This window comes from Panthera tigris, chromosome B3, assembly GCF_018350195.1.
Source record: "Panthera tigris isolate Pti1 chromosome B3, P.tigris_Pti1_mat1.1, whole genome shotgun sequence".
In the NCBI taxonomy this organism is placed as follows: domain Eukaryota; kingdom Metazoa; phylum Chordata; class Mammalia; order Carnivora; family Felidae; genus Panthera; species Panthera tigris.
Genome location: NC_056665.1, coordinates 9,329,709 through 9,357,597, shown reverse-complemented (window position 1 = coordinate 9,357,597; position 27,889 = coordinate 9,329,709). Strand labels below are relative to the sequence as shown.

At 43.5% G+C, this 27,889-nt stretch overlaps 1 protein-coding gene and 1 pseudogene across 3 annotated transcripts in view; one reads left to right on the top strand and one right to left on the bottom strand.

Annotated features, from left to right (window-relative positions):
* The first annotated feature begins 11,759 nt into the window (after positions 1–11,759).
* Positions 11,760–27,889, top strand: part of AGBL1 (AGBL carboxypeptidase 1) — a 784,724-nt gene continuing 768,594 nt past the window's right edge. Inside the window, exons 1-4 of one of the 3 annotated variants that reach the window (XM_042988107.1) lie at positions 11,760–11,812; positions 13,785–13,931; positions 17,792–17,923; positions 21,556–21,649. In XM_042988107.1, coding sequence (XP_042844041.1) covers positions 13,808–13,931; positions 17,792–17,923; positions 21,556–21,649 — 350 coding nt within the window. In that variant the 5' untranslated portion in view covers positions 11,760–11,812; positions 13,785–13,807. Of the gene's footprint in view, positions 11,813–13,784; positions 13,932–14,980; positions 15,087–17,791; positions 17,924–21,381; positions 21,458–21,555; positions 21,650–27,889 lie in introns of those variants that run through there. The other 2 variants (XM_042988105.1, XM_042988106.1) reach the window with 2 other exon arrangements.
* On the bottom strand, positions 16,473–16,602 carry LOC122239758 (annotated as a pseudogene).

The following is a 27,889-nucleotide window of genomic DNA, read 5'->3' as shown; positions in this document are numbered from 1 at the left end:
ACAGGATTGTGTGTATTTATGCTATGCATGGTGTTTCTGGTGCCTAACACAGTGCCTGATACACAGTAAATACTCAACAATGTCTGCCAAATGAATGAAAAATGGACCACGGTCTACCCTACCCCACACTGGACTGTGAATATCCTTTCACCTAAGAGGAAGATCATTGATTTTCTTAACAACTGATTGTATAAAACTCAATATGTGACTGAAGCATTTGTCAAATTCTGGGGCCTGAAAACTATGAGAAAAGATCCCAGTGGGACTGTTAATTCTCAAGGTTACATTTAAGACACTCTAGCCAGAAAACATTACCTGTCATTTTATTTATTTTATTTTATTTTATTTTATTTTATTTTATTTTATTTTATTTTATTTTACAACATTGTGTTATAAAACCATGTCACCCATCATCCAGCTTCTGTAATTATGGCAAACCTCCTTGTTATATGCCCCACTATTTCCACCTCAGCCCCCATCATATTGAAACAAATCTCATTTCATTTCATTCATAAGTCTTTTGGCTCAAACTCCTAAAACACTTCTCTCTTTTGGACCCATTTCAACCTCGACAGAAAGTTTCACCTTCCACCTAAACTGTATTTCTAATGATGCAGCTTCTGCCTGTTTCCTCTTGGGTGAAGACTTTTGGTGTTACAACCATTTTTGGTAATTGAAGTTTGTGATTAGTGCTCCCTTCCATCATTTCATTACCAACTCCAAATTTAATAATGTCTTTTAGTTAACCAATGGACCATCTCTAGTGAGTGTTCAAACTGCATGACTAGAAGAACAAATTTATTTTTGGCAATATGGTTTTCTTGGGCTATGAGCTGTGTCCTGGGCTCCTGGCTCATGAGTTTGGAAGAGGTTTTGTCTTATTCTTTAGAGATCAAGAATTAGAATTTCATGGGCTTGTTCTTTCAATCTGTGGGAACAGAGTAGCAGAGTGCTAGCACTCTGCTTCTGTGATATCAGGGGTGCTGTTCAAAATGGGATGGGGATCAACTGCTTTTTCCTGGTCAGTACAATTGGGCTGGACTTGAGAAAATTAGGGAGAGGGGCATAGGATGCTTCTTTTTTCTTCACTTTAGTCTGTGATGGTATTGATGTTCCCTATTTATTGGCACATAACAAGGGTTCTACAGTAGTCCCTTCTCATCCATGGTTTTGCTTCCCATGGTTTCAATGATCTGAGGCCACTGTGGTCTGGAAACAGATGGCACTTCTGACTGTCATGATGCTTAGGTGATTCACCTCACTTTATTTTATCATGTAGGCATTTCATCATCTCACATCATCACAAGAGGAAGTGTGTGAGTACAGAACCATAAGATATTTTGTGTGTGTGAGAGAGAGAGACCACATTCACATAACTTCTATTGCAGTATACTGTTATAGTCGTTCTACTTTATTATCCGTTATGGTTGTTAATCTCTTCCTGGGCCTAATTTATAAATTAAATTTTATCAGAAGTATGTATTATAGGAAAACACATGGCATATATAGGATTCATGCTATATGTGGTTTCAGGCATCCACTGGGGGTCTTGGAAGGTATCTGTTACAGATAAGGGGAGACTACTGTGTTTGCTTGTTCATTTGCTGATAGAAAAATTGAGCTGTGAGGGGAGCCTGGGTGGCTCATTTGGTCAAGCATCTGACTCTTGATTTTGGTGCAGGTCATGATCTGATGGTTCGTGGGTTCAAACCATGCATAGGGCTCTGTGCTGGCAGTGTGGAGCCTGCTTGGGATATTCTCTCTTGGCTCCTCCCCTACTGTCTCTCTCTCCCTCAAAATAAATAAATAAACTAAAAAAATTGAGCTGTGTACCTTGTTAATTTCTGTAACAATGTTCTCACTGGAATATACTTTGAGGTGAATCCTGTCATCAAAAAGGACAGCAAGACTCTGGCAGATTGCATACTAAGTTTCAATTCCATAGTTTACTGAGTGTCTACTCTGTGTAAGATCTCATACTAGGATCTGAGGATACTGAGGGGAACAAGACAAAATACTTGCTCTAGAGGAGCTCACAGTCTAAAGGGAGTGTGGAAGATTAAAAATGGTTGTAAATTCTTTTCTAGTGCTCCAATTCAGAGGTGGAGCCTAACTCCATCCTCTTGAGTCTGGGCTATGAACAGGGACTTGACAGACCAACAGAATGCAGCAGAGGTGATAGTTGGACTTCTGAGGCTTTCCCCCAGTCCTCTTGGAATCCTTGGTCTGGGGGAAGCCAGTTTCCATGTAAAAAGGCCAAGTACCTTCTGACTGTCATGCTGGAAAGGACACATGTAGGTACTCTGGTCAACAGTCCATGGTGAGCCCAGTCCTTCAGTCTGCCAAGGTGACACTATCCCTGCCATGGTGTCAGATATGCAAATGGCACCATCTTAGAACTTTCAGATCAGCCAGTCCGTCTACTAGCTGAGTGCCACCGTGACCTTACTTGACACGATGGACAGTAGAAGAATCTCCTGGCCAAGTTTTGCCCAGGTTCCCTAACCACAAAATCAAGAGCTATAATAAAAAGGCTGTGGTTTTAAGCCATTAAATTTTGGCAAAGTTTGTTACCTACAATAGACAATCAGAGCAGGGAGGTAAGACAGTAACCAGGATCTAGTAAGAATTCTCATAAAGGTATATACAAAGTGGGTTGTGGGAAAACAAATGTAGAGCAAACAATTCCTTTTTTTTTTTAATTTAAATCCAAGGTAGTTAGCATATAGTGTGATAATGATTTCAGGAATAGAATTTAGTGATTCATCGTTTACATGTGACACCCAGTGCTCATCCCAACAAGTGCCCTCCTTAATGCCCATCACCCAGCTAGCTCATCCCTCACCTACCTCCCCTCCAGAAATCCTCAGTTTGCTTTCTGTATTTAAAAGTCTCTGATGATTTGCCTCCCTCCTGTTTTTATATTATTTTTGCTTTTCTTCCTGTATGTTCATCTGATTTGTTTCTTAAATTCCACATATGAATTTCTTAAATTCTTAAAAATCATATGATATGTGTCTTTCTCTGACTGACTTATTTCGCTTAGCATAATACACTCTAGTTCCATCCATGTTGTTGCAGATGGCAGGATTTCATTCTTTTTGATTGCTGAATAATATTCCATTATATGTGAGATACATACACACACACACACACGCACGCACACACACACACACACACACACACCACATCTTCTTTTTCCATTCATCAGTTGATGGACATTTGAGCTCTTTTTATACTTTGACTATTGTTGATAGCACTGGTATATACATTGGGGTGCATGTGCCCCTTTGAATAAGAATTTTTGTGTCCTTTGGACAAATCCTAGTAGTACAATTGCTGGGTCATAGGGTAGTTCTATTTTTAATTTTTTGAGAAACCTCCACACTGTTTTCCAGAGTGGCCTCACCAGTTTGCATTCCCACCAGCAGTGCACAAAGTTTCCCCTTTCTCCACATTCTCGCCAACATCTGTTGTTTCCTGAGTTGTTAATGTTAGCCATTCTGACAGGTGTGAGGTGGTATTAGAGCAAACAATTCTGTTCTCAGAGAGGCCAGGTCACCACATGGCACCACTTCAGAGTGCAGCAACCATGTTGTAGTCTTTGTGAATGGCACCCCCTGGAGCTGTGCAGTGTGCAATGTGAGCAGACATGTGGTGGTTTTGGGTAATGGGTGCTGGGAAGGCAGCTTAACTGGGAGAACTATATAGAATGCATACTCGAGCTTGGAATTGAAATATAAGTAGGTTTCATGGGCTAAGGAAGAGAGGGGTAGAAAGGTAGAAATAGTCCTTCAGCAGTGGTAGCAACATGAGCAAAGTTTTGAAGTCACAGGGACTCATGATGGTCTTGGGGCATGGTCACTGGTCCTGTGTGGGCAGCAGGCTGGGGGCTGGGGTGCCTGGAGTGGCTGCCAATGAGCCTCCAACATGTGCAATGTGAAGGGTCTTAATTACATGCTATCACGAGGAGTCAGGAGGAGGAAAGCAACTGGGTGACACAGATGATTTCAAAGCAAGGGAAAACAAATGCGAAACAGCATTTGAGAAAATTGCAGTTCAAAACCCCACAGACTATGAGAGACACTGTTTGTTCTTCCAACTGCCTGCCTCTCCCCAAAAGCTTGGCAGAACCAGGTTTTATAGGAAAGTCTTAAACAACAGGGGATTACTCAATGATTCATTTAAAAGGATCATTAAAGGAAAATCGAGGCACATCACATCCTGCCTTCTTTAATTGCTCATTTATTATTACTGTGGGTGAGATAATGGCTTTGTGTTATCCTTCTAAATAGTGTAAAATATTTATTGGTAAATATAGCAGTGCATAAATTAATGCCAGTTGAGATTTTGTGTAGCATTTTTTCTCCACTGATAGCCATAATTTTTATTTAAAGAAAAACAATATTGTGTTGATTCATTCTGGCTCAGGGCTGCGTGAGAGCCTCATGAACACAACATCTGTATGACGATACTGTTTCTTAGTTTCTGTGGGATGGCTGGCCTAACAGTTGTTTGTGAAATTAATTTCTTTCCTGTTTATTACGACCATAATGCTTGAGAAGAGCGCACGTGGAGGTGTGAAATTTTCTTCTTTTCTCCATCACATCAGAATTCAGGAACAAACAACTTAACTAAAAGTGGCTTTTATAAGTGAGGGGATTTGTTATTTCACTTGTCTGAAAGTCCACAGGTAGGTGGTTCCAGAGAGTTGATTCAGTGGCTTCACGATGTCACCAGTGACCCAGGTTCATGTCCTCATACAACAATGCCCAAAAATAGGAAAGAGATTTTTTTTTTTTGCATTGTTTTGTTTTTAATGTTTTCTCTCTCTCTTTTTTTTAATCCTGGAAAAGAAATCTTTCTGGAATCTCAGCAGATGTCAACTCAGATTTCCTTACCCAGATCTGGGCTAAGATTCACCTCTAAATCATCACACAAAATGGAGAAAGGCTCAGAGGAGATGAACTGTGGCCCCTTCCCTGGGCAGGGGAGAGTATCATGTGCATACTCCCTCAGCACGCTACTGCCCATACATGAAACCACTGAGGTTTTCTTGGAAGCAATTACAGAGGGATGTCTCATGCATGTGCAGCCAAGTGTGTTGGCTACAGGTCAAACCAATTTAGGGGTGGTGATTTAGTACATTCTGCATGCCCAGCTCTATATCCCTGCTGGCAGGTACAATAGAAGCATATAGAGCAATGCTTGTTCTCAGGGAGCTTTAGTGGGCATTGTAACAAAGCAGGCAATTCATAAGCTTGAGATATTAATTCAACCCAATATATGGATGATCCTTGGACCTTTGGAGATGGGGATTCAGAGATGAATAAGACCCACTTCTTGCCCACAGGAATTCACAATTCCTTTCACCATCTGCTTCATTCAATCTGGTCATACTGGAAACAGTTTTATCCACTGATGTCACCACACTCTGTCATGCTTCCCCCTGAGCACACAGGGCTGCAACAGAGCTGGAACATTCCCCTCCCACCCTTTTCTGTCTGGTTTCTCAGAGTCGTCACTCATGGATCTGGCTAGGTTAATGCTCCTTCCCTGGATTCTTCCAGCATCTTACTTTGTCACGGTCCTTACCATCCCAGGTCCTGATTGTGTGCCAGGCCTGGAGCCCCATGAAGGCAGATTGCATTTTGATCAATTTGCATCCTTAGTCTGGTGCCTGGAACATAGATGGTTTTCAATGAACGTTTGTGGGAAGAGTGCATGAATAATTGAATGAAAGGAAATTAAATCTGGATCTTTTATTCCTCTTCAGTAAGTTTCTACTTTATTAGTTTTTCTCTTTTCCTCTCTCTCTTTCTTCTTTTTCTTATCTCTCCATTTCCTCTCTTATTGTCCTTTTCCTAGCCCTTTATTCATAATTAACTAATGAATCTAGCATTTTACAAGGTACACAATAGTGTACAGCCTGGCTTTTAACTTTTATCCCCCTCCCTCTTCTCAGAGATAAGACCAATTTGGGGGTGTTGGAGGTGGATCCAGAACCATTAGTGTTGATCAGGAACACCATTCCAGGGACTTCATTTGTGAGCCACCTTTGGGTCCACTTTCAAAGGGCTGGAGTCTTGCCATGATATTGTGATTTATAACAAGAAATATATATGTCATGTATATTTCAAAGATATAATTTTTAATATATTTTTAAGTTTTTATTTATTTTGAGAGAGAGAAAGCATTAAGTGGGAGAGGGACAGAGAGAGTGAGAATCCCAAGCAGGTTCCTCACCATCAGCAAGGAGCCTGACACCTGAACTCATGAACTGAGAGATCATGACCTAAGCCAAAGTCAGATATTTAACCAACTGAGCCACCCAGGTGTCCCTTAAAGATTTCCTTTTTAAGTAATTTTCTACACCCAGTATGGGGTTCCAGCTCACAACCTTGAGATCAAGAGTTGCATTGTCTACCAACTGAGCCATTTAGGTGCCCCAAGAAATACACTGTTTTGAATTTGTCCCATTTCAGGCACAGAGCTCCTAAAACCTTAGGTATCTCCAAAGTGATGAGAGCAATTAAGGTGTCTTTTGTTATATTAATGAGATAACTTTTGGGCCCCACCCTAGGGTGGGGGCTGGTTGCCGGGAGAACCAACCGTGTGGTTGGAATTTTCTGTCCCCCTGACCACCCTTTGCCTCTGACCTCTGGGGAGCGGAGAGGGCCTGGAGGTTGATTCTATGTACTTAATGAAGCTTTCAGAAAACCCAAAAAGGACAGTGTTCAGAGAACTTCTGGCTGGCAATGTAAAAATTAATAAAAGTAAACCCTAGGGGCCAGCAGAGGGAGCTCTCACATCCTACCACTTGTCAATTGCAGACCCAACAGGAAGAGACTTGCCTTCCAGGTAGGTTTGTGCTACCGCTTTTAACTATCCCAGCAGGAGGAGGACAATTTTCCTCCTTCCCCTGGCAACAGCCCAGCCAATGAGAAACTGTCACAACTCAGCTAATGAAAAGCCACTATACTTCCAGCTCCCAGTTTTACGCCAATGGACTTTTTGTTTATAGCAGCTCCGCCCAAACCCCCTCTATAAAAGAGCCAGTCTTTCCTTTGTTCTCTTGGGACTTGTGTGTAGTTTTGTAGTGGCCTTCTTGTCCCGGTTTGTAATCCTCTGCTACCCCAAATGAACCCAATTTTGTTGGTAAAATAACTGGCAGTTTTATTTCTTTTTTAAAAAGTTTTTAAATGTTTATTTTTGAGAGAGACAGAGCACAAGCTGGGGAGGGGCAGAGTGGAGAGGGAGACACGGAACCGGAAGCAGGCTCCAGGCTCTGAGCTGTCAGCACAGAGCCCGACATGGGGCTCAAAGTGAAATCATGACCTGAGCTGAAGTCGGACGCTTAACTGACTGAGCCACCCAGGTGTCCCGAGTTATACCCTTTTATAGCAAACCGGTAACCTAGTAAGTAATTTGTTTCTCTGAGCTGTGTGGGCTGCTTCCTTCCGGAGGCAGGAAACTTTAATTTATAGCCAGTTGATGAGAAGCACAGTTGACCCTGGACAACGCGGGTGCTGACTCCCGTACACAGTCAAAAGTCCTCGTATAACTTTCGTCTCCCCCAACACGTAACTAATAAATAGCCTACAGTTGACTGGAAGCTTTACTGATAACATTAACAGTTGATTAACACATATTTTGTGTGTGACATGTATTAGGTACTCTACACTTAGAGTGAGCTAGAGAAAAGAGAATGCTATGAAAATCATAAGGAAAATACATTTACAGCACTGTACTGTATGGGAAAATATCTACATGTAAGAGGATCTATGTAGCTCGCACTCCTGTTGTTCAAGGCCCAGCTGTACAGGCAACATCCTGGACTTTGAGGTTGAAGCCTGAAGTGGGGGGGCAGTCTTGTAGGGCTGAAGTGAAACTTTAGCCAGTGGAGTCTGATGCTGTCTCTGAGTAGATAGTGTCTGAATCGAGTTTAATTGTGGGACACCCAGCTGGCATTCAGAGCATTGTCTTTTGGTGTAGGGGACCCCTCTCCCCCGACCAAGCACACGTTGGAATTTGTACCAGAATCAAAGACCAGCAGCCTCTTCAGAATGATGGCCCGGTTGCAGCACTGACTCTTGGTTCGTGTTCGCAGATTTGGGGAGACTAAGGAGGGGCAGGGAACATTGATGCTGTGCACATGTATGGATGACATTTGCAGTGGGACTCCCCTGGTGGGAGGCAGAGACAGTCAGATAAGTGCCTGCCGAGACTGGCCTCCTTAGGCTAAAGCACCCAGTGGAGGTGTCAGAACAAACCCAAGTCTTTTTCCTGGGGAAGTATAGATATCAAGTGCCTCAGGATCCCCAGATGTCTCATCACACCTAGAATAAGAGTTAAACATTTATATTTTGCTATTTTTCTCATTATGGATTCTTTTTGCATTATAGTAAAACCTCGGTTTGTGAGCATAATTCATTCTGGAAACATGCTTGTAATCCAAAGCACTCATAAACCAAAGCGAATTTCAAGAACCGTTGGCTCAGTTGTGATCCTGTGATGTTCAGCGTCATGTACTACTTGTATTGCAAGACTTCGCTTGTCTATCAAGTTAAAATTTATTAGAAATGTTTGCTCATCTTATGGAACACTTGCAGAACAAGTTACTCACAATCCAAGGTCTTGCTGTAATTTTGATTTGTTAAAGTATAGCATTAAAATATCATTTATCTTGATTACTGCATTGTAAAATTAAAATTTTGCACCCAAACTAGGGCCTCACTTGTCTCACCCTAGTCACGGCCCTGGCTGGGATGTTGAAGTGTGAGTTCCTCGAGGGTATTAAGCCCAGGATTGAAGTGTAAGCACCGCTCTGCCCTGGGGTGCGACATTGGACTTCATGGCTCCTTTATGGTTCAGTGTGGCTGCATTCTGAAAAACATGTATGGTACACTTTCCCTGGAACAGGTGCTGGGAATACAGATATACACAAAACTTGGTCCCTTCTCTAAAGATTCCTATCTAGCAGGGATAGGATGGGAAGCATGCCACTACCACATAGTGAGTGTGCTGCCAGGGGTAGCTCATAGTGATGTGGAGAACAGGGAGACCCCAGACCCAGCCTGCAGGAGGTAGGGGTCTGAATCCTATGGGAAGCCACTGGTTCACTTGAAGGATGAGTTGACACTGACCACGCTCAGGAAGAGGGAACAGTAGGATCATAGGTACAGAGGCAAGAGACTAGGTGGTTGAGCAGGAAATTATAAGTAGTTCCACGCCACCGAAGCATATATTTTGGGCAGGGAGGTTGTAATGAATGATAAAGCTGGAAGAGGCAAGTGCAATAAGACCATGAGGAGCTTTGGAAACCCTATTCAGGAGCTCTGACTTTATCCTGTGTGTAATAGGGAGTTATTGAAGTCTTTGAAGCAGATGGGGAACATGAGACTCACTAACATGAAGATTAAAGCAGTGCCTTAAATAACCTACCTAAAAAGTAGCATATAGGGTTCCTTTTTCTCCACATTCTTGCCAACATTTGTTATCTCTGGTCTTTTTGATTAAAGCCATTGCAATAGGTGTGAGATGATCTCTCACTGTGTTTTGATTTGCATTTCCTTGATGATGAGTAATGTTGAGTATCTTTTCATGTATGTGTTGGCCATCTGTATGTCTTTGGAAAAATGTCTATCCAGGTCCTTTGCTGATTTTAAAATTGGATTATTTGATTTTCTGCTCTTGAGTTGTATTATTTTTAATATGTATTTTGGATATCAGCCCTTTATCAGATACATGCTTTGTGACTCTTTTCTCCCATATTGCCTTTTCAATTTATTGATTGTTCCTTTGCTGCCCAGAAGCTCTTTAGTTTAATGTAGTCCCAGTTGTTTATTTTAATTTTGGTTGCTGATATTTCTGATGTCCTACCCAAGAAATCATTGCCAAAACCAATGTCAGGGATTTTTCCCCCCGTGTTTTTTTTCCCCTAGGAAGTTTGTGGGTTCAGACCTTATGTTTAAATCTTTGATCCATTTAAAGTTAATTTTCTTGAGTGGTATAATATAGGACTCTTACGTATAGATACAAAAGAATTGAAATCAGAACCTTAAAGAGATATCTGCACACCCATGTTTACTGTGGCATGCTTAACAATAGCCAGAACATGGAAGCAACAAATTGTCCATCAATAGATGAATGGATAAAGAAGACACACACACACACACACACACACACACACACACACACAGGAGTATTACTCAGCCTTGAGAAAGAAGGAAATCCTGCCATTTGCAACAACCTGGATGGACCTTGAGGGCATTATGCTACATGTGATGAGTCAAACAGAGAAAGACAAATACTGCATGACATCACTGATCTGTAGAATGTAAAAAAGCTGAACCTGTAAAACAGAAAATGATGGTGGTTACCAGGGGCTGGGGAGTGGGGGAATTGGGGAGATGATATTTAAATGTATAAACTTGCAACAAGTCAGTAAATAAGTTCTTGAGATCTAAGAAAAAAAAAAAGAAAAGTAAAGTAAAAGAAAAAGAAAGAGAAAAGCAAATTACAGTGCAAAGACCACTGGCCTAGTGTTTGTGAACCTGGCCTGGGCTGTACTTCAGGCTTTGTTCTTATTGGCCACTTCAGGGGACTTGAACCAGTTTTCCCTTTTGGAACCTCAGTGTTGTCTTCTGCATAACTGAGGGGAGGGTGTCAAACGTTGCAAGGATCCCCTAGAACATCTACATGATGAGATTTGGCACCACCTGAGGTTCCTCTTGAGAAACTAAGAATTTATCTTTACTACGCAGAGAAACTTTTCCTTCAGAACATCATGGATTAATGTTTCTGCGGTCTGCCCTGTATTTACAACGAATCTCAGCCCACTGACATAGTTGAGAACTGGGCTAGCTTTGGTCCACAAAGTCCCTTCTCACTGTCTCTGCATCAAGTATTGATGCTTTTTTTTTTTAATTAGTTTTTTTTTTTATGTTTAAGAAACACATTCTTCTTTATAAAATTTTAATTCCAGTATAGCTAACATATGGGGTTATATTAGTTTCACGTGTAAAATATAGGGATTCAAGAATTCTATACAATAATCAGTGCTCATCAAGATAAGGGTACTCTGGGGGTGCCTGGGTGGCTCAGTCGGTTAAGTGTCCAGCTTCAGCTCTGGTCATGATCTCACGGTTCGTGGGTTTGAGCCCTACATCGGGCTCGCTGCTGTCAGCTTAGAGCCTGGAGCCTGATTCGGATTCTGTGTCTCCCTCTCTCTCTGCCCCTCCCCTGTTCACACATGCTCTTGCTCTCTCAAAAAATAAATGAACTTAAAAAAAAGAGAGTTAAGTGTGCTCTTAATTCCCTTCACCTATTTCCCCCATCCCCCTCCACCCCCCCACTTCCCCTCTGGGAACTATCTGTTTGTTCTCTGTAGTTGAGAGTCTCTTTTTTGGTTGGTCTCTTTTTTTCCCCTTTGTTTCTTAAATTCCACATGTGAGTGAAGTTCATTGCTTATTCTTCTGCCCATCATGCTGATGTTACTACAAAATGGATCCCCAAAGAGGTATCCTGAAGGCTAAATATGGAGGCAGAGCCCCTGGGACCCTTATCTCAGTGAGTTCCCTCATTGCCGCCACTTAAGAAGCACCCCTTCAACCAGTTCTTACCGCCAAAATCTCTCCCAATGGGAGGGAGCACAGCCCTGCCACATCCATGTGTGTCTCCCTGACCACACCACCTCCCTCCTTTTGCGTTCCTTCATAAAGATGGCTGCCTGTGTTTTCATTGCAGAACTCCTCTGACAGGGAGTCCATCCTGAACATCCTCCAGGTTCTCGGAGATCTGCTTTCTGTTGGTGAGTAAGGGGTAGTGGGGGCACGTGGCTTTGTGTCTCCTGGAATCTGTGTAGCCTGGAGGGTATTGCTCAGCTCAAGTTCTCTGTCAGGGACTCTGTCACCAGCCCATCTTTTTCACTGAGGTTAATAAGACCCCGGGTAAAGTGGGCTGATTGTACTTTGGGCTCTTAGGGTTCTTCAGTCTTGTCACACACCCTATGGTGACCCAAACTTAGGAGGAAATTCTGCTCTCGGTGGTTCTTCTACGATATCTCATCTATGGTTATCCCAGGTCTAAAGAGAGAGCTAGCTCTTCATGACTCTACCCCTCCCCTTTCTCTGCTCCCCTCTGTTGGCCCATTAGACAGCCAGGTATTAGCAACTTCTTAACGTATGTCAAGTGCAGATGGGAATATGGGGTAGGAGGTGGACTTAACAGTGTGGTAAGCTGTTAAGTTCTCAGAGAAAAGATGACAGAGTTCACTGTGATGGAATCAACTGAGTTAACTGGGGCAGGCCTCGGCTAGCTCACTTCAGCATGAGGGTCCTGGAAAATATACCTTCTGGGACATTGCAACATTCACTCTGTTTCCATTTCTGGGTATACCAGCCACATTGTGTTAGAAAGAAACGTTAACACCAAACAGACAATACCAAAGTGAATGTCCCTTTCAAGCCACGGAGCCTCCAATTACAGGTTCAGGAGGAAGGGTCCAGTCATAGTGAGGTTTTCCTATAGGCTGTGCTGCCCTCTGATGGCAGGGTGACTTCCCAGCAGTCTGCTGAGTGAGGTACCCTTTGTAGGTGAAGCCAATTGTCTTCTGGGATGGTGCCTCCTTCAATTTGTCCAGAGGTGTCTGGAAGACTTGAATGAGACCTTGGAGTTCTCCTTCTGAGATAGGTGCTGATTATTGTTCGTTTAGTAGAGGATGCTACTTTTCATTGGGATTAAAAATCAGAGGGTCCCCTTTGCCGATAATGTCCCACCCTGTTGGCCACCTTGTGAGGACAACCATGCCCAGTGCATAGAGAATCACTGAGGTCTCCTTCCAGGTTGAAATGTAATCACTGCTTTTGAGCTTGTCCTGGAGCAAGGTTGGGGGGGGGGTGCCCTGCTCACAAGTATTCTTAAGTAGAAAGACCAATATATTTTATCATAACTCCACACCCTTAAAAAATTTTTTTTAAACATTTATTCATTTTTGAGAGAGAGAGAGAGAGAGAGAGAGAGAGAGAGAGAGCACGAGTTGGGGAGGGGCAGAGAGAGAGAGGGAGACATAGAATCCAAAGCAGGCTCTAGGCTTTGAGCTGTCAGCATGGAGCCTGATGTGGGGCTCAAGCCCACGAACTGTGAGATCATGACCTGAGCCAAAGTCAGATGCTTAACTGACTGAGCCACCCAAGCGCCCTCCACACCCTTTTCAAAACTCCTGAGATGGATGATTGGATGCCTGTTTCTTAAAGAATCGCTCTAGCTATTTCCATATATTCCTCTCATCAGTTGCTGAAGACCAGCATCAAAAAAGTCATATACCATAAATTAAATTATTCCAGATAAACTATCACCCCAATCCCTGTTACTGAAGAGTCACACCTATATCAGAAGCCTACTAATATTCCCTCTTCTCTTAAGGGTATGATTCTAGGTAAGCCTATATGCATGTTTATATACATGCACATGCAAATACACATACATACACTGAGACTCAGCAGGTTCTCAGGAAAGCAGACTCCATTTATTAGAGCTGTGGTAGGTGAGCACACCTAGGTTCTTACATATTCCATTATTTCTCCATTTCACACCTCCACCCCAACCCCTTACCTGAGTAAAAGCACAACTTGACACAAGTTGCTTCAGAAACCATACAGTCTTGGTTTCTGGGGCGAATGAAGTGATCCTTGCCCCATCTCTGTCTGTGAGGCCCGCTTTCTGCTCCGAGGAAATGAGGTTGATTGTTTGGGGGCCTAGCTCTCCTCTCCTTTCTCCCTTAGGCACTGATCGAAGGATTCGCTACATGATCAGTAAGGGTGGCAGTGAGGCCCTTCTGCAGACCCTGGTGGACACAGCGAGGGCAGCCTCTCCAGACTATGATGTCCTCCTGCCCCTGTTCCGGCTGCTGGCCAAAGTTGGCCTACGAGGTACCCCCACCCCCGGACCTGAAGATGACCAAAAGGCACTTGTGGGATTGTTATCATGAGAGCAATTTGGGAAACTCCTGTGGGGGAAGTGCGGGGGGACCTAGACACCCTGGTGGTGGTGGTGGTGGGACTGGCCCCACAGGAGAGGTGATTTTGTTGTCCTGGGTGTGCTATGGCAGAGCCCAGAGCAGGCCCAGGCTCCGGGGCATGGGTGGGGGACCAAGGGGTAAGAGTCCCAGGCAGTTGTCACTCACTTACCAATAAACAGAACCATCTTACATGGACGTTCATTATGTAAGTGCATGAGTTTCCCGCAGCTGCCATAAGGAATGACCACAAACCACGTGGCTCAAAACAACAAATTTATTCTCTCACTGTTCTAGAGGTGAGAAAGTCTGAAATCAGGGTGTTGGGAGGGTTGGTTCCTTCTGGAATCTGAGGGAGAATCTGTTTGGAGCCCCTCTCCTTGCATCTGTGTTTCCAGCCATCCTTGGTGCTTCTTGGCTTGGACACACATCACTTCATTTTCTGCCTGCATTTCCACATGGTGTTCTGTTGTATGTGCCCTTTGTGTCCTCTCCTCTTCTTACAAGGACATTGGTCACTGGATGTAGGGCCCACACAAATCTGTGTGACCTCATCTTAACTAGTTAAATCTGCAAAGACCCCGTCTCCAAATAAGATAATCTTCTGAGGTTCCAGGTGGACATGAATTTTGGGAGGCCAGTGTTAAACCCATTACCATCAGTCACGTGGAAGTAGAGCTTCCTTTGCAGAAAAGAAGATGGGGGCCTAGAACTCTTTCCACTTATGTTCTATTCCCATTTCTTTTTTCTCAGAGAAAGCCCTGAAACACCTCCCTAAAACCTTAGAACTTCGTGGGGCACAGTTCAAAAAGCCTGGGTGCTCAGGATGCATGTAAACCTTGCAGACTAATCATACTAGCTAAGCTCCCATTGTGTGCAGTCTTACGTAAGTCATAGTTGAGAAGCCCAGGGGCTGTGAAACATGGGCTTTTGTTGTCCAGTGCAGCCAGCAACAGCCAAGGACACAGGGACTCCGGGGCACTCTTACCTTTCGTTGTTTGGATCTCTGCTGCGTCCATTCAACATTCCACAAACAATGACTAAGACTCAGGCACCAGCTAGCACCTGCGTGAGTGTGTTCTAGACAAAACCAGTATAACTCATTCATTGAATATTCAACCAGCTATTTACTACACACCTCCTAGGGCTGGGCACCATACTAGGCCCTGGGAACTCTGGTGAGCAAGAGAGATAAGGGGCCTGCTCTCATGGAACTTACATTCAAGTGGGCAAGGGCAGACGGTGATTAATTAACTAGACAATAGCAGACTATGATAGTTAGCTAGTAGCTATGAGGGAAAAACAGGGTAATGTTCCTCTAAGGTGGTGTGGTCAGGAAGAAGTGACATTTGAGCCAACAGTTGAAGGATGAGAAGAAGTCAGAGCAAAGTGTGGTCAAGTGAACTTCAGAAAAAGATTGAGGAGGGGCACCTGGGTGGCTCAGTTGGTTGGGCATCCGACTTCAGCTCAGGTCATAATCTCCCGGTTTGTGAGCCTGAGCCCCTCATCGGGCTCTATGCTGACAGCTCAGAGCCTGGAGCCTGCTTCAGATTCTGTGTCTTCCTCTCTCTCTGCCCCTTCTCTGCTCATGCTGTCTCTCTCTGTCTCTCAATAATAAATAAACATTAAAAAATGTTTTTAAAAAGAAAAAGATTGAAGAGACACAGTCTCTACTCTGGTTATAAACAGTATAAACTGGGAAGCCATGCCTGAGTTTCAGGCCTGGCCCTGACACTATTAGCTGTGTGACCCTGGGAAAATTACTTAACCTTTCTGAACCATTGGGTTCTCCTCTATAAAATGGAGGTATCAGTACTTAATTCTTGGGTTGGTGTAAGGATTGACGTTGTAAGTGACCTGCTTAGTGTGTGGGGCCAGAGGCCTGGCAAATAAGAGTCATGTAGGTTTCATAGGAGAAAGACGAGAGATGTACCAGGGCCCTGATTTCCAAATTGCGAACTGTTGTCATTGTATCATCACGGCCTCTGCCATCACCAGATTGTAGTCCTCACCATTGCCATGCAGGCTGCCATTGGCCAACCTATACAGAACGGAAATGAGCTTGGCTGCTCGGGAGTAGAGCCCGATAGATGCTTCGCTTCTGGTGACAGGAACTGGTCATATTAGTTTGGTCACCACCTCTTCGCTGGTGTCTTGGTCTGGAGATGAATATTGATAAACCAGGTTTGGGACACTGTCTCTGTTTTTCTCATTTCCAACTGCAACGAATCTGATAGTGCTTGTATTGTGCAAAAACAAACGTAGCAATTTGGACATCGCGCTTTGGGAAGGACAAAAACAAATGTGACAGGTGGCACAGCCACCTGTTATAGGAAATGCCAGAACCAGAGAATGAAAGGTACTTTCCCCTTATTTCTTATGCTTGCTAATTATTTATGCTTTACTAATTATTAAAATAATTATGACCTACCTGCAGCACTAAATACCAGATTATTTGGATCAGTAATTTAGAGAAATTTGTGAAGAAAAATTTATTATCTTACATTATGTTTTCACCTTTTAATTAGCAATAATCATGCCTCAGATAAACCTCATTGGCTATGATATTGCCACTGCACAAAGCTTGTTTTCACTTTTTAATATAAAGCTCTCTATCATATAGAAAGATGACCTTTTATTGCTTAGGCCTAACCATTGTTAACATTTTGCCGTATTTTCTTCACCTGTTTATTTATTTATTTATTTTACTAGAAAATTTTTTTAAATGTTTATTTATTTTTGAGAGAGAGAGAGAGAGAGAGAGAGAGCACGTGCAACAGGGGGAGGGGCTGAGAGGGAGACACAATATGAAGCAGGCTCCAGATTCTGAACTGTCAGCACAGGGCCCTACGTGGGGCATGAACTCATGAACTGTGACATCATGACCTGAGCCAAAGTTAGACACTTAACTGACTGAGCCACCCAGGCACCCTTATTTATTTATTTTTAAAGTTAATTTATTTATTTTGAGACAGAGAGCATGGGAGAGGGGCAGAGAGAGAGGGAGAGAGAAAGAATCCTAAGCAGGCTCCACACTGTCAACAAGGAGCCCGATGTGGGGCTTGAACTCACGAACAGTGAGATCACGACATAAACTGAAATCGAGAGACAGGCACTTAACCAACTCAGCCACTCAGGCACCCCTTCGCCTGTTTATTTTTATTCAAAATATTCTAATGAAAGTTACAGGTAGAATTTTGCTCTTAAATATGTTCGAGTGCATTTCTTTGAAAAGAGATATTTTCCTATACAACCCCAATACGTGATTACAAATCTAACAAAATTAAACATGCATGCATAATTTATCCTCATTTCAGTTTCTCCAAATATCCCAACAGGCAAATTACAGACATGTTCAAAGAAGGATCCAATCAAGTTCCACACATTGCATTTGAATGTTGTGTAACTTACGTATCCTATATTCTAGAACTATCTTAAAGGAAGAAATTTATACCCTACTAAACTGGAATTCATGTTTGAGGACAGCCAGAAACATGCTTCCATACAGGGGGTATGAGTCACACAATCCACAAGGCCTCTTGTAAATATTACATGAGGAATAAATGGACTCCGCATATACCCTGCCTTAGCTCTTCTGAGCCATGTCGTTCCAATGGGAACATACCTAGTAGCATTTTCTGCTATATCCAAAAATCTCATTGGCAATCATCATTCTCTTGCTTCTATTATCTTTGCCTTCCTGTTCCTCATGCATTGTATAACCTTCAGAATTCATGGGAAACACAGCTAAGATGGATTGCTTTGTGTTCATAGATAAAAAGTTTGGACAGAAGGCACTGGAGTTGGAAGCACTTGATGTGACGTTAATTCTGGCCAGGAAGAACCTATCTCACAGTCAGAACCTCCTCCACTGTCTCTGGGCTCTGCGTGTGTTCTCCTCCAGTGGTAAGTTACTCAAATTGTGGCTTTCTGGCCTGGCTTCCCGACTTGGGCGGGACACCTACAAACCATTTAGGGCTGGGGGTTGGAAGGAGGGTGTGGGTGGAAGATACATGTCATCCCAAGAAGATCAATAAGCCATGAGGAGCCTCCTGTCCTACAGGCTGTAGAGGTGAGAATTTCTTTCTTTGTCTTTTCCTCATCCAGGCAGAATTCTTGAGCTCATTCCCGAGTTAGATGTCAGCGTTGTTTTCCATTGGGAACCACTTATTAGAGTCCTCTAGGCCTCTCTATTAGTACTACAAGGTGAGAAAGACCTGTGGCAGGAGACATCATAGGACTTCATTCAGGCCTTATCATATCTAAGGCACAGGGCAATGTCAAGAATGACCCTTCACATCACAAATCTCCCTACTGTGTCCCTGAAGTTGCTTATTGATCACAGCATCCTTTAGCAAAACATCTTTTACTTTGTTTTATCTCTCACTGCTTCTCAGCATAGTCCTTCAGGTAACTAGATGCGTCCCAGCACACGGCTTGATATTTATTTGCTGTCTCCTGATCTGGATGGTTTCAGATTATCCTAACAATCCTGTATCTCCATTTACCATTTTATAGCTAAGAAAAAGAGAACAAAGTTTGGAAGAGTGAAGTACTTGCTTGAATTTATACAGACAAGTTTGGGGGCTGAGTTTCTAACTCTAAAACTCATGTTTACTCTCCATATGGGGACACTTCCTGTGAACAGATTAGATTCTGTACCTTCTATCTCACATAGAATGAGCACAGACGTTATTTCTCTTTTCTGAGCCCCTTTCCTGCACAGTGAAAGTGATGTAATGCTCTCTAGAGGGAAGAACATGGCTTAGATCCAGGAAGACCTGGGTTTGACTTCATTCTTTGGGAGTCCTAAGGCATGGGCATTTAACCTGTTTACTTTGGTTTCTTCTTTTATAAAATTATGGTGGTCATAAGAGCTCATAGACTTGGTAGATGGGATAAGTGAGGTGACGTTCATGGGTATGTTTGTCACATAGCACTTGCTCAATTAGTTTTCCTTCCCTGCTCTACTCTTTTCCCTTAGTCCTTTGAAATAATAGGAAGAACACATATAAGGGGGAAAGGTGGAGGCTTTTCCCTTTAACTGTCCTCAGAACTGCTAAGATCCTTAGTAGGGTCATATTTCATTGGCTAATTCCATTAATAACCATGAAGCACCCATAAGGAGAAAGTATTTCTAGGAAGAAACAAGATAGATCCTTGACTCCATGTTCACAGATAAAGCCTCCTCCCACACTCATATGTTGACCAGGAAAATCAGAGAATATTTGGGAGAGGCCGATAAGATCTATATAAACCAGTCCATCTTTAATTAAGGAAAACCTAAGTGAGGAGCTGTGTAAAAGGCAACTCTCATTAATAAGCAGCCAGAAGGTCTGCCACCCCCATCTGGAACTTGCCAGCAGCACAAGATTTGAAGTATCTCATTTTGGTTTCCTGAACAATAGTTATTAGGCTGAATAACCCAGCTTTCTTCTCATATATATAGGTTATAGAGATCTTGAAGAATTCATTTTAGTGGGGAGCTCTAAAGAAATGCTGGGATTTGCCTATAGGTATTAGGAGCTGGACAATTGTCCAGCCTCATGTTCTAAGACTGTATTTATTGTACCAATGAAATGTTTCATATGATATTTAACAAAATTATACTATCACTCTGTATACATTGACTTCACTGATGAGAGGTGAGCAGAGTTCACGAATCCTGTGGATGGATTGCTGTCCCTTTGGTGAATTGTTTGCCACTGTTGAATGTTCCAGGCAGCTTTCTAAACAGCTCCTATCTGTGGAAGGAGTTGGCTGGAGCCATAATGGGTCTGTGACAGCCAGTGAACCCTCAGCAGCTCTCTACTGGCCAATGGGGATGTTGACAGAGCTGCCAGAGGTCTGACCTTGGTCAGGCAGACAGCCAGGAAGAACTCAGGGGGCGGTTTCTTATTGTTCCCATCTTTCAAGTCCAAGCCTAAAGTCTTCTATGTTAGAATCTGTGCTCCTAAAACTATTTCCTCCCTAACTCTACTTAATACGGAAATTTTGCTGAATGATTTGCCAAGAGATTTCTCCAACATGTTTTCCCAGTTTAGAAATAAAGGGCTGAGTTAGTAGCCATGAGAGTGGAAGATTGATGGGCAGGACTAGATTGCCAAATCCCTGAATTTTGATCCAGGCAGTTACTGCCTGTACCAGCCTCAGGAGGGACATATGCATAGAGAATGTTCCAGGAACACTCGGTCTCTGTAATCACTAAGACATCAGCCTCAGTGTCTCTCTGGTGGACTGTACTGGGATGAACTATATTAGAGCCCCCCCCCCTCAGATTTTCACTTATCCTTCTTTCCTGGGGCTTGGAGCAAGCCAGGATAAGCTTCCCTGTTCCTCTCTCTTTGTTTCCCCATGACCCCCTTGCTCCCACTCATATTTCCTGGAATAAGCCTGGCCCAAAGCACAAAGCATTTGTAAGTCTTGGTTTCAACACACCTATGCAGTGGAGGGAAGAGAAAAGAGAGTCACACCTTGGAAGATAGCATCCTTCCTTCTTTCTCTGACACTTCTGCCCCCTGCCAAACTGATTCCATTTTGTATCTTGTAGGTTCCCCTTAGTTTTTGACATGACCGGGGCCCTTCCTGAAGTGAGCGGCATGAAGTGAGGGACTGGGGATGTTGCAGAGAGGCCAGAGCATCACTGGAAATGAGCGTGACGTCCAGACGTTTTGGGTCCAAAATATGTATCTGAAGCCCCTCATCTGACCAAATACCCATTTACTTATTTCTTGTCATTCAGATCTAAGACTATATTTTCATAACCATCCACTTGGGCAAAAAGGCAAGAATTTCCCAGGCTAGTTACCTCAGAGGGGGAAGAATTAATTCTTCTCTTAACATGCGAATAGATAGGGGCATCATTAAGTCTTAGCCTCAGTCATGGGAGATCCAACTACAAAAATTGTCAGGGAACTTGGAACCAGGGTGCAAAAGAAAGGGAGCTGTTTTGTTTATTAGGTTGCCTCTTAGAGCTTTAAAGGAGTCAGTCCAAGCTGGATTGAATCTTAACCCATCCACCCGTGACTTTTCTTCATTGTGAAGTCTCCCAATGGCAGAATATGTCTAAGAGAGTATTTTGCAATATACTAGCAGTGTGTGTATATGCATGTATACCCCTGTGTGTGCATGACTGTATGTGTGTGCATGTATGTAACATGTGGGAAGTTGATGGTGGATGAAACCACTTGAATTGAAACCCAAAGATCTACTTACAGAAAAATCTTCTGTTTGGCATTTGCCTTGACTATTCTGAGTAAGAATACAATGGAGAAGTACAGTGGGACATCAGAAATGAAAAACATAACTTCATGGCTTGGGCCCCCTTTGAGGAGATAGTGTGAGAAGATAATGTGTGCTTTACAGGTGATCTTTGTTTCCAAGCCAAGGATGAAAAGAACATAAAGGTTCTCTGCTTTTAAGTGACCTTTTGCAAAGAAGGTAATGGATCTCCCCTATCTTTTAGGGCCACTCCGTAATGCTAAAAAGAATTCTTGGTTCAGATGGTTCAATAACTACTGTGATTTGGTCTTTCTCAGTCACCACAGGAGCCATGCTGGGAATTAATGGAGCAATGGAACTTCTTTTCAAGGTCATCACCCCTTACACCCAGAAGCGCACCCGAATAATCAGGTACAGAGCACTTTTGTAGTGCTTTTCCCCTCTTTGTAATAGATGCAGAGATGAAGAAGGCCTCGTGGCTTCTCATGGTGCTTCTGGTTGAGTTGAATGATGACTCCTCACTTGCAGATATGGTGCAATGACTGTGCTGTCTCAACGGGCATCCCTCCCCAACTGCATGTGTCATTTTCTCTCATCCTCACAATGACGTTGAAGGAGCATGTTATCACCCTCATGCTCAGATGAGGAAACGACCATGTGGAGAGAGCTTTATCCAAGATCACAGTGCGAAGGAATGGCAGGGCTGGGATTTGAAAACAGATCTTTCTGACTCAAAAGCCCATGTTTTTTGCCTGAAGCTTTCTAGTGTCCCTTTTACTCCTAGCAATTCTACATAGTTTGTGTAGCCCTTAAAAAACAGTCTAGAAATGGCAGGCAGAGGTAACCCTCCTCAGAGCATCTCTAGAGGCAGCCAGTTAAATTTCTGATATGAGATCTGGGCATTGGCATAGTCCATCTTGGTTGCATGCTGGGTTTGAGATGTACTTTTATGATTAGAAAATGAAACTCAGCCCCCTCTCTCTGGCCCTGCTTGCCGGCGTGGCGTGAATCACAAACTTAAAAAGGGAGATGGTTAGACACATAGAAGATATTCGGAACCATTAAGATCCATCATTTATGGGAGTGACTCAGCGAGGACCTTGAAAGAATATTAGAAAGAATTCAGCCAATTTCTGAGATATATGGGGTCATTTGGCAAAGCAGCATTTCCATGCCCAGCCAGGAGATTTTCTGCACCTCAGCATCAATCTTAGGCTCTTGTTCCACCTGACTATTTTTCTCTTGGGTCACCACCATAATGCCATTATCATCCATCCTGACCTGCGGCTCTCTATGCCAGCATTTCCTAGAGTGAAATACATTCTATTTCAGTAAAAAAAATTCCTCATCAAATATATTTGAGAGGCACTGAGTTAAACAAAATTACACAGATTCCTTTATGGTAGGACTTCCCTGAGCCTTTGTAAAGCCCACACACATCCAAAATATCCATGATGGGTCCTTAGGACACCTTGTCTTACACCTGATTTGGCCAGGGAACTGAGCTTTTTCAAAGACCACTGTTTTGGGGGGAAGTCAGTGTTCTATGTACCTCACTTTAGAAACCTCTGGAGAGCAAATGTATTGCAAAGTGAGATTCAACTAAATTCTACCAAGGGATCCTCAGCAAGTAATACAAAACTTCAGAGTCACAAATTCAGTGACTGAAAAAGATGAACTTTCCTGATTTTTCTGTAATTGTACTTTACTTCCATCTTAAACTTCCATTTAAGTCCACTCAGATATGTGCGATTTGGATGTGCGTGGTGTTTATCATTGTATGTAGGCCTTTGCTGCTGACATCTACAGTCTTAACACGCCCTTTGGTTACCAGTCCATTAACTTGATCATTTTCTTCTATCAACAAGCCCTCTTCTAATCTGCTGGTGTTTCCATTCATCTGTTTGGCAGCTCAGGAGTATGTGGTTGCCTCCTGGACACTATGTGAAAATCTGTGGGATGGCTGCTGGGCCCTTCCACAGAGGAGTCTCACCCAGTCATCTCTTCCTGCCAAATGGGTGCCATGTTGTTTGGGAGGCTTCTCTAAGAAGCCTTCCTGGACAACCATAGCACTAGACTCCCTTCTGGGGTCCTGATAGGTTTTATTGTTTTCCTTGTTCAGGCCAAGCTGGGGCAGGATGAGTGACAATGCACAGAAGCCCCTTCTCAGAGCCTCATGCCAAGTTGCTATGTCTATTTCTCTTTTTCTCCTGCAAAGCAAGTTGAATTTGGGCATAGATCTGATCAAGGTGCTATGGGAAAAAAAATGATTCACAGGGGTGGATGTTTGCAATGACAAAAGGAACCTTTCAAGGAACTCAAGCCGATTTCTGCATTTCTGGTCTGTTCTATAAAATTTGGGCAAAATGATTTCCCCTTCTTGAGCCAAATGCCAAATTAATACCAAACCTCCATAGAGAAGAGACTTCTTGACCAACCTCTACCATATGGCGGTCATGACCACGGCATTCATTATGTGCCCTGCCCTGTCTTGAGCTCTTAGCAGGTGTTAGCCCATCTGATTCTTTCCTCTTCTCTGTGAGGCAGGTGCTATTACTGTGCCCAATTTCACAGGGAAAAAAATGGAAGCTGAAAGAAGTTAAGTGATTTGCTGGGATTTAAGTGGAAGAGCTGGGATTTAAACCCTGTCTGATACATGAGCCTTAGCTCTTAAAGCACCACTGGAGTGTCTTACATGGTTTATTTCCAGCATTTTATTTCTAAACCACCATATGTAAGACGATCATAAACACTTAAAGTTTGTTTAAATTTTTGTTGCTGTCTAAATGGCTCATACTCGTAGAGCAATTTGCTTAATGATAGGGGAGTCTTTCTCTTCAATCGAATGGCTATTTCCTCCCAAAGGCTAAATAAATGTCTGCTCCCTCCATTTTCGGATTCTTTCCCACAGCTGCCTTCTTTTCTGCCTTACTCCCAGCCCCCCATAGCCAGGTAAGAACCAAGGCACTGAAATCTGAAGACCAGCATTGTCGCCCTCATTCTAGCAGATTCCATGGCAACTCATTTAGCCTTCCTTAATGGAGCTTTTGCATTTCTCCAAGTATGAATTCCAAGTCCTACCTCCTGGGTTTGTTGTGGACATTAAGACATAATGTGTAAAAATCTTGTAAACTTTGATGTGACGTAACACTCTTAACCATCGTTAATACAAATCCTACTGGATCCTTGGCTGGCTGCTTCAGATCAGGCAGCAGGGCCAGAGGAAAGCACGCAAATAGCAAGTTTCTGCCCCTACCCACCTTCTCCCATGGACTCCATGCCCCCAAATAGTAACTAAGATGTACCCACATGAGTTCTGTTCAACTCTATTTGGATGCCAGCACCTATGGGTTTGAAGGGGTCTTCCAGGACGGGGATGAAAGTACCATGTCAGAGGACATGAATAGCCCTACAGAGTATCATCCTCCAAATGATAGCACGCTATTGGAGAGTTATCCTTGGGTGCCTTTGTAGAAGCCGATGCCCAGGGTTGTCACTTAGACTCCTCCCTGCCCTGGAGATTAAACCAGTCCTACTTCTCCAGCACAAACCTAAAATTAGTGGTGCAGCTGTCCTCCAGTGAAGTCCTGTCTCCACAGAGTACTCAGGGTGAGATTTATGACAGAGGCACTCACCACACACCTTCTAGAGAGAAGGGGCGTACAGGGCACTGCTAACCCTCTGTGGCTTGTGCCCATCCTCACCCCCAGGGAGGCGGTTATTCCCGGCCTGGCCTTCCTCACTTCCCAAATACTTGCCGTGTTGGCATAGTTTTCCTGCCATGCATTTGTGTTGGCTTACACCTCTTCCCTCATGACCAGCACTCCAGCCTGAACATGTTTGCTTCTACATCCCTCTACCTGGTCTTCCTTGACTTCAAAGCAATGAAGAACTTGTCCCAATATCTATTCCATCCTCTGGTCCCTCCTCACATCTGTTTCTAACCTATTCTCCTCACATGTGGTATGCCCCCTCCTGCCCCGAGTCTCTCCTCAGGGCTGAACTTCTGCTGGAATGGCATTGCTGCCTTACTGAGTGGAGAGATTCTCCCCACTCTGAAGACCCCACCTTATGCCCACTGCTCCAGGTCACCAGACAGAAGGAATCTTCTCCCTCAGTGCTTCTCTAAAATTTCATTCATACTTTCCTTTAACACATACCGGATTTAACTCTGTACTACATTGGCCTGTGTGTCTTCTCTTCTCTCTAAATTCTAAACTTTCTAAAGGTAGAATTCAAATTCTCTTATCTTGCTGTTCTCTATAGGGTGTACCCAAGTGCCTGGACTATGGAAGGCTCTTAATTGAATTAAAAAATGTTTTGGGGGCACCTGGATGGCTCAGTCGGTTAAGTGTCTGACTTCGGCTCATGTCATGATCTCATGGTTCATGAGTTTGAGCCCCGTCTTGGGCTCTGCTGATGGCTCAGAGCCTGGAGCCGGCTTCACATTCTGTGTCTCCCCTCTCTCTGCCCCTCCCCCACTCACACTCCGTGTGTGTGAGTCTCTCTCAAAAATAAACATTAAAAAATTTTTTTAACTAAAAAAATGTTTTTGTGAATAATCTATCTAGTGATGAATAAAAGCCAACATTTACTGAGTGTGCATTACAGTGGACACCTTGTATTTATGAACCCATTCCTCCTTGATCCCCAGCTGGCTCCACATGCATGGTTCCATCATGTCTAAACATGCCTGGGACATGGCATGGCAGGCCTCCAAGAATGCTGTTGTGTGAGGGACTGAGGTGCTTTCTGGGCAATAGCTCATTCTAGGAGAGTGAGAAGCAGTGACACTCAGCTTGAAAGAGAACACAATCTCACTCACTAGAGGGAAAGAAAAACTTGTGAGTCTTCTCTCCCTTCCTTACAGTTGTCTGGGGAACCAACCTAGTCTGGCAGAAGGGACTGATCTGAGTTTGAATGGACGCAAGGGGCAACATCTACGTTAAAACTTTGCTTAGTATTTCAGATAGGCTTCCAGGATTTGGTTTGATGATTGATTCAGTTGGGGCTTTAGCATTTATGGGGGAGCTTTTTATAGCAGTAGGGAGGGAGAAATGATACTGGGCCAGGGCGAGCTGGCTCTTGCTAACTTGTTCCTACTGTGAACAAGTTTGTTTATCTGCACCAAAGCTGTCTCTGTGCTGTCCAATTTCACTAAGTAGAAAAATTTATTGAGGCAAAGAAGGATTGCTTGTCTGTGACTGAATCATCTTGTGACCTTAGAGAAGCTTGTGTTTGTTCCAGAAGCAGACGCTTTCTGCTAGGAGCTGTGCTTCCTTTGTTCCTTCATTTCCAGAATGAGCTTAAGGGTTTTGGTAACAATAAGAATGGCCATTTTCACTGCTCATCAACTTGACCATTTCCAAAGCACGGCCACATCCCCTCTGAGCCTGTTGGATTCTCACACCATGCTGTTTAACCCAAGCTTTGAAGCTGAGTTACCAGTTGCTGTCATCAGTATACCACCTAAGACTTTAAACACTACCAACTTGTCTTTTCCATAAAGGCATCAGCATTGATCAGAAATGGGTTGAGTTTTCCAGCAGAGAAGCTGGTTCTTAAACTTCATTGTATTCCCTGATCATTGTGCCACTCCTTGAATAAGAGGACTCGGCCGTCCACAGGCTGAGCTGGTTCCTTCATCCATCACCTTCAGTTGCTCTGGAGTTCTCTGAAGATCATAGGAGGTCAGGAAGTGTGTCATTTGGGACCATGCTGGTCTCACTGTCACAGAGGACAGCATCTCCAATATTCCCATCCCTTCAATGTTCTCTCAGATTTTCAGCAGGGCTCGCCTGCTGTGATTTACACTTTTTAGGCTCAGGGCTTCCTGGGGGGCCTGGGTTGGCATGGGGCCATGGGGTTCAGAGGCTGTGCATTCTACCTGTGCTCAGACACCTTGGCGACAGCAGGAGATGGATGTGTGGGTCTTCAGCAAGCCCCATAAGCAAATTCTCCCACTTACTTTCCTGTTGTCCATCCCATTTGTTCCCTGGGCTCAGAACACTTTTGGGTGATCTTCTCCCTTCAAAGGCCCGATCTCCAGGCATCTCTGGCATTTGAGCTTTGCCTGAGTGCAGGATTAGTGGGCATTGCTTCATTGGCAGCCCTTTATGGTGATTTCATCTTCAATTTATGAGCTATAAAAAATGTCCTGCTCCTCTTTTTCCTCCCCTGAAAATCACTGTGTTTTCCCAGAGCCAGGCCTTCTGGGCTTTCTCCAACCATCACACCATTCCACTTTATCTGACAGATGAGTGGGGACTCAACCAAAGCTAATGGGTTCCCTGAGATTATGAGCGATTGGGTGACTCAGCTACTTTGTCACCAAGACAAAGAAGCAAATTTTCCTGTTTCTCAAAATAGTTTCTGAATTTCTCCCTGGGTGTTCATTTCCTCCTACCTCCACATTAATGGCTTTGTGACTTTTTGCTGCTCTCCACTCAATATAATTAGACTCTGTGGTCTCCAGGGCATGGACTCACATTAGGGGTTCAGAAGCTGTGTGCTCCAGATCACTTGGACTCAAATACCTTGGAGAAGGAACAAAAAAATTCCACCCCAGCCCCACAAGTGCTGATACTGGGAGTGTGCACCATGGCTCAGCTTACTGACAGAGTGATTAGTACATTTGCCATCTGACTCCAA